The sequence below is a fragment of the Gobio gobio genome (assembly GCF_949357685.1).
Source record: "Gobio gobio genome assembly, chromosome: 13".
NCBI lineage: Eukaryota > Metazoa > Chordata > Actinopteri > Cypriniformes > Gobionidae > Gobio > Gobio gobio.
The window spans coordinates 52,527,846-52,535,416 of NC_137106.1; the positions used below are offsets into that span (position 1 = coordinate 52,527,846).

General features: G+C 37.4%; 1 protein-coding gene across 1 annotated transcript in view; it reads left to right on the forward strand.

The window, feature by feature from the left end:
• esrrb (estrogen-related receptor beta) overlaps nucleotides 1-1,194 on the forward strand; it is a gene marked incomplete at both ends in the record, with an annotated part of 117,380 nt that extends 116,186 nt beyond the window's left edge. The window contains 1 exon segment of the mRNA XM_079832789.1: nucleotides 950-1,194. Coding sequence (XP_079688915.1) covers nucleotides 950-1,194 — 245 coding nt within the window.
• Between the last annotated feature and the right edge of the window lie 6,377 nt (nucleotides 1,195-7,571).

The window sequence follows — 7,571 nt, forward strand, 5'->3', positions numbered from 1 at the left end:
TGACTGGTCAGTACTGTTCATATTTACATTTAAAAAGCAGACATAAAAGTAACTTAAAAGTAACTTTCCCTAGTAGCGAATTACTTTTGATGTACAGTAATTGGTAAAGTAATTCAATAACTTTTAAAGGGTTAGTTCACCCAAAAAAAAAAATTCTGTCATTAATGACTGACCCTCATGTGGTTGGACACCCGTCAGACCTCCGTTCATCTTCAGACACAAATGAAGATATTTTAGTGTAAATCTGATGCTCTGAAAGGCCTCCATTGGCTCAACTTTACACTCTCAAGACCCTTAAAAGACACTAAAGACTAAAGTTACAAAGTCCATCTCACTACAGCGGCTCTACAATAACTTTATGAATCGGCGAGAATAGTTTTTGTGCGCAAAAAAACCCTAAATAACGACTTACATAGTGATGACGATTTCAAAACAAAGCATCATGAAGCTTCGAAGCGTTATGAATCAGTGAGTCGATTCAGCAGTTTGACGGTTTGACGCGTGATCCGAATCATTATTCGACTGATTCATAACGCTTCGAAGCTTCATGAGGCCGTGTTTTGAAATCGTCATCACTATATAAGTCGTTATTTAGGGTTTTTTTGCGCACAAAAACTATTCTCGTCTCTTCATAAAGTTATTGTAGAGCCGCTGTAGTGAGATGGACTTTGTAACTTTAGTCTTTAGTGTCTTTTAAGGGTCTTAAGAGTGTAAAGTTGAGCCAATGGAGGCCTTTCAGAGCATCAGATTTACACTAAAATATCTTCATTTGTGTCTGAAGATTACGGGTGTCAAACGACATGAGGGTGAGTAATTAATGACAGAATTTTCATTTTTGGGTGAACTAACCCTTTAAAAGAAGTAACTAGTAACTGTAACTAATTACTAATTTTCAGTAACTTGCCCAACACTGGTGCTCAGCATGTGCTGTGTGTTGTTCTCCTGACAGACTCCATGCACATAGAGGACGTGGAGTCGGTTCAGAAGCTCCAGGACGCCCTTCATGAAGCCCTGCAGGACTATGAGAGCTGCCAGCACACAGAGGACCCGCGGCGGGCGGGGAAGCTGCTCATGACGCTGCCTCTGCTCCGGCAAACGGCCACCAAGGCCATCCAACACTTCTACAGCATCAAGATGCAGGGCAAGGTGCCCATGCACAAACTCTTCCTGGAAATGCTGGAGGCCAAGGTCTGATTGGCCGCTCGTGGCGTGACATCATCGAGGCCTCGGCGAGCGGGGCGTGGCCTGAGGACAGACGCCCTTCCCACGGACACACGGACCCGAGGCGTTTTTAAAAGACCTGAAAAAAATACGCATAAATATAAATGGAAAAAATAATTTAAAAAATCTATAACGAAATACTATGTACTTGTACAGTGATGCTTTCTGTTCATGATCTGTGCTTATAAACCAAGTCATTTCAAGAGTCAATAGTCCCCCATAGGTGGTCATTTTCATCCTCGCTAGGACACCTTGAGGACTTGTAAATATTCATGTTGGATGTCTGGATGGCCGGTTCTCCCCTAAATGTGAACTTTGCTGACGTCCTTGAAAATACCTCCTGAATCCTGGCCGTCCGCGAGCGGGAGGACGACATTCGTGACGTGTTTATCCAGGATCTCATTCATCTTCCTCTGTAGTAACTCAGCAATAAACCGAGAGGACGAGGAGCGCCCGCCTCTTGTGTACTGCTTTTTTAAAACTGCGTGGTGTTGTTGTCGTCGTGTTTTGGCCTAAATGTAGTTGGAGGGGTCTAAGCTGGCAAGGGTCAAAAATGACGTGATTTCAACGGATTTACGATGCGTGGCAGAAGTCCAGCGGACTCAAACAATCAGATGCCGTTTGTCAAACGGCCTATTTCGGGCTTGTTAAGCCTCCGCCAGAGGAAACGAGGTGCCCGTCATCTGCTCGGACTTTAATAGCCATGCATCCGAGACCAGGTGCGGGTCTTTATCACCAGCTTTATTTTTAGGTCTTGGAAGACGAGCGCGGATTGAACGGGAGAAGGGGTGTTTGACACTATAGCATCGTGTCAAAAAAATGGCCTTCGAAGTCTCCGTCCCTATAAACAGCTTATTAGCCCTAGATCCATTCGACAGCTGTACGAGATATCAATTAGGAATATCCCGCTTCCAACAACCGTGAGCATTCACTACTGATGTCATTTACTTGAACTGTGGCGCTGGCGGGATTCGCCGCTGTGGTCGGAGGATTGTGTCCTGGGGTGCGTTTCCTAAAACAACCATGGTCATGAGTTACGTCATTACCGACATCCCAGCTATAGTTCAATGATTCTGTGCTTCCTGAAACCATAGCTCCGACAAACAAAGCTAACATGTAGATCTCCATTCAAACGCCCATGCGATCTTGTTCCTAAATGACAACGATTCTCCTGTGTCTGTTAAACCTTTGACAAAATCACAACGAACATTCAGATCTGTGTTCTGATCCAGAGAGAGCCGTCATCATTCGTGTATAGATATCAAACAGTCTTTTCAACCTTTCTGTATTACATTATTATCATTCATTCAAGAGATACGTTTAAAAACACTGATTCATCCAGTAATGAAACAAGTTAAGTGAGTCATTGAATCATTCATTCAAGAGATTCATTCAAAAACACTGATTCATCCAGTAATGAAACAAGTGAAGTCTTTATGAGTGAGTCATTGAATCATTCACTCAAGAGATTCGTTCAAAAACACTGATTCATCCTGTAATGAAACAAGTGAAGTCTTTGAGTAAGTCATTGAATCATTCATTCAAGAGATTAGTTCAAAAACACTGATTCATCCAGTAATGAAACAAGTGAAGTCTTTATGAGTTAGTCATTGAATCATTCATTCAAGAGATTCGTTCAAAAACACTGATTCATCCAGTAATGAAACAAGTGAAGTCTTTATGAGTGAGTCATTGAATCATTCATGCAAGAGATTCGTTCAAAAACACTGATTCATCCAGTAATGAAACAAGTGAAGTCTTTATGAGTCAGTCATTGAATCATTAATTCAAGAGATTCGTTCAAAAACACAGATTCATCCAGTAATGAAACAAGTGAAGTCTTTACGAGTGAGTCATTGAATCATTAATTCAAGAGATTCATTCAAAAACACTGATTCATCCAGTAATGAAACAAGCAAAGTGTTTATGGGTGAGTCATTGAATCATTCATTCAAGAGATTCGTTCAAAAACACTGATTCATCCAGTAATGAAACAAGTGAAGTCTTTATGAGTGAGTCATTGAATCATTCATTCAAGAGATTTGTTCAAAAACACTGATTCATCCAGTAATGAAACAAGTGAAGTCTTTATGAGTTAGTCATTGAATCATTCATTCAAGAGATTCGTTCAAAAACACTGATTCATCCAGTAATGAAACAAGTGAAGTCTTTATGAGTGAGTCATTGAATCATTCATGCAAGAGATTCGTTCAAAAACACTGATTCATCCAGTAATGAAACAAGTGAAGTCTTTATGAGTCAGTCATTGAATCATTAATTCAAGAGATTCGTTCAAAAACACAGATTCATCCAGTAATGAAACAAGTGAAGTCTTTACGAGTGAGTCATTGAATCATTCATTCAAGAGATTCGTTCAAAAACACTGATTCATCCAGTAATGAAACAAGTGAAGTCTTTACGAGTGAGTCATTGAATCATTAATTCAAGAGATTCATTCAAAAACACTGATTCATCCAGTAATGAAACAAGCAAAGTGTTTATGGGTGAGTCATTGAATCATTCATTCAAGAGATTCGTTCAAAAACACTGATTCATCCAGTAATGAAACAAGTGAAGTCTTTATGAGTGAGTCATTGAATCATTCATTCAAGAGATTTGTTCAAAAACACTGATTCATCCAGTAATGAAACAAGTGAAGTCTTTATGAGTGAGCCATTGAATCATTCATTCAAGAGATTCATTCAAAAACACTGATTCATCCAGTAATGAAACAAGTGAAGTCTTTATGAGTCAGTCATTGAATCATTAATTCAAGAGATTCGTTCAAAAACACAGTTTAATCCAGTAATGAAACAAGTGAAGTCTTTACGAGTGAGTCATTGAATCATTCATTCAAGAGATTCGTTCAAAAACACTGATTCATCCAGTAATGAAACAAGTGAAGTCTTTACGAGTGAGTCATTGAATCATTCACTCAAGAGATTAGTTCAAAAACACTGATTCATCCAGTAATGAAACAAGTGAAGTCTTTATGAGTGAGTCATTGAATCATTCATTCAAGAGATTCGTTCAAAAACACTGATTCATCCAGTAATGAAACAAGTGAAGTCTTTACGAGTGAGTCATTAAATCATTCGCTCTAGAGATTAGTTCAAAAACACTGATTCATCCAGTAATGAAACAAGTGAAGTCTTTATGAGTGAGTCATTGAATCATTCATTCAAGAGATTCGTTCAAAAACACTGATTCATCCAGTAATGAAACAAGTGAAGTCTTTACGAGTGAGTCATTGAATCATTCATTCAAGAGATTAGTTCAAAAACACTGATTCATCCAGTAATGAAACAAGTGAAGTCTTTATGAGTGAGACATTGAATCATTCATTCAAGAGATTCGTTCAAAAACATTGATTCATCCAGTAATGAAACAAGTGAAGTCTTTACGAGTGAGTCATTGAATCATTCATTCAAGAGATTAGTTCAAAAACACTGATTCATCCAGTAATGAAACAAGTGAAGTCTTTATGAGTGAGACATTGAATCATTCATTCAAGAGATTCGTTCAAAAACACTGATTCATCCAGTAATGAAACAAGTGAAGTCTTTACGAGTGAGTCATTGAATCATTCATTCAAGAGATTCGTTCAAAAACACTGATTCATCCAGTAATGAAACAAGTGAAGTCTTTACGAGTGAGTCATTGAATCATTAATTCAAGAGATTCATTCAAAAACACTGATTCATCCAGTAATGAAACAAGCAAAGTGTTTATGAGTGAGTCATTGAATCATTCATTCAAGAGATTCGTTCAAAAACACTGATTCATCCAGTAATGAAACAAGTGAAGTCTTTACGAGTGAGTCATTGAATCATTCACTCAAGAGATTAGTTCAAAAACACTGATTCATCCAGTAATGAAACAAGTGAAGTCTTTATGAGTGAGTCATTGAATCATTCATTCAAGAGATTCGTTCAAAAACACTGATTCATCCAGTAATGAAACAAGTGAAGTCTTTATGAGTGAGTCATTGAATCATTCATGCAAGAGATTTGTTCAAAAACACTGATTTATCCAGTAATGAAACAAGTGAAGTCTTTATGAGTGAGTCATTGAATCATTCACTCAAAAGATTTGTTCAAAAACACTGATTCATCCAGTAATGAAACAAGGGAAGTGAGTCATTGAATCATTCACTCAAGAGATTCATTCAAAAATGCTGATTCATCCAGTAATGAAACAAGTGAAGTCCTTATGAGTGAGTCATTGAATCATTCATTCAAGAGATTCAATTATTCATCCAGTAATGAAACAAGTGAAGTCTTTATGAGTGAGTCATTGAATCATTCATTCAAGAGATTTGTTCAAAAACACTGATTCATCCAGTAATGAAACAAGTGAAGTCTTTATGAGTGAGTCATTGAATCATTCACTCAAGAGATTTGTTCAAAAACACTGATTCATCCAGTAATGAAACAAGTGAAGTGAGTCATTAAATCATTCATTCAAGAGATTCATTCAAAAACACTGATTCATCCAGTAATGAAACAAGTGAAGTCCTTATGAGTGAGTCATTGAATCATTCATTCAAGAGATTGGTTCAAAAACACTGATTCATCCAGTAATGAAACAAGTGAAGTCTTTATGAGTGAGTCATCGAATCATTCACTCAAGAGATTCATTCAAAAACACTGATTCATCCAGTAATGAAACAAGTGAAGTCTTTATGAGTGAGTCATTGAATCATTCACTCAAGAGATTTGTTCAAAAACACTGATTCATCCAGTAATGAAACAAGTGAAGTGAGTCATTAAATCATTCATTCAAGAGATTCATTCAAAAACACTGATTCATCCAGTAATGAAACAAGTGAAGTCCTTATGAGTGAGTCATTGAATCATTCATTCAAGAGATTCGTTCAAAAACACTGATTCATCCAGTAATGAAACAAGTGAAGTCTTTATGAGTGAGTCATCGAATCATTCACTCAAGAGATTCATTCAAAAACACTGATTCATCCAGTAATGAAACAAGTGAAGTCTTTATGAGTGAGTCATCGAATCATTCACTCAAGAGATTCATTCAAAAACACTGATTCATCCAGTAATGAAACAAGCAAAGTCTTTATGAGTGAGTCATTGAATCATTCATTCAAGAAATATGTTCTAAAACACTGATTCATCCAGTAATGAAACAAGTGAAGTCTTTATGAGTGAGTCATTGAATCATTCACTCAAGAGATTTGTTCGAAAACACTGATTCATCCAATAATGGAACAAGTGAAGTGAGTCATTGAATCATTCATTCAAGAGATTCATTCAAAAACACTGATTCATCCAGTAATGAAATAAGTGAAGTGAGTCATTGAATCATTTAGTTAATGTTTTTTTAATATATAATTCATTCACATTCATGAAACATTTAAAATACTGCCGTAATTAACATTTTGTCAGAACCTTTAGTAAATGACACATCATTTTGTTTAGTTGTCTGTTCGTGAATCACGGGAGAATCAAAACTAAAAAACCTTTCAATATATTTGAGTGTGTCAATAATCCGCTTGAGTGTAAATGCGTTGGGAATCTGGAGTGTGAAGAGAGAAAGCTGCTGAATTAATGAGCCGAATGTAAAGTGTACACCGATTACATACTGCATGATAATGTGATTAAACTAAATAATGTTTTTCTGTTGTTTGTGTAGATGAACTGTAACAATCTGACAAAGGTGCGTCACATTAGCCATTGTCAACAGCATAAAGCACTTTCAAACCACGTCGTGGGGAACTTTAGCGATCATTACTGTACCTTATTTATCATCGAATATTGACTCGATTCATTGGTAGAAGCTACTAGTACACCTCCTGTGTGTGTGACGTCATTAAAGGGTTTGTTCACCCAAAAATGAAAATTCTGTCATTAATTCCTCACCCTCATGTGGTTGGACACCCGTCAGACCTCCGTTCATCTTCAGACACAGATGAAGATATTTTAGTGTAAATCTGATGCTGAGAAAGGCTTCAGATAGGCCTCCATTGGCATTCAGTACATTCACACTCACAAGACCCATAAAAGGCGCTAAAAACGCCGTTATAAAGTCCATCTCACCACAGTGACTCTACAATCATTTTACGATGCGACGACAATAGTTTTTGTGCGCAAAAAAAATTCAAAATAACACCTTTATCCAGCTTGTTCTTGTCTTCCGTGTGAGCCTCCACGACGCATGCGCGAGAATATGACGCAGATCCGGCGTTCGGACACATGACCCAGAAGAGATTTGTTTACGAGCAGAGGAAGACGCGCGTATCTCAGCTGTTGAATTCTACATTGATCGTGCTTTAGGTCTCGGTGTAGTTCTCAAAATGGGGCTAAAGTGTGCATTTCATGGATTCC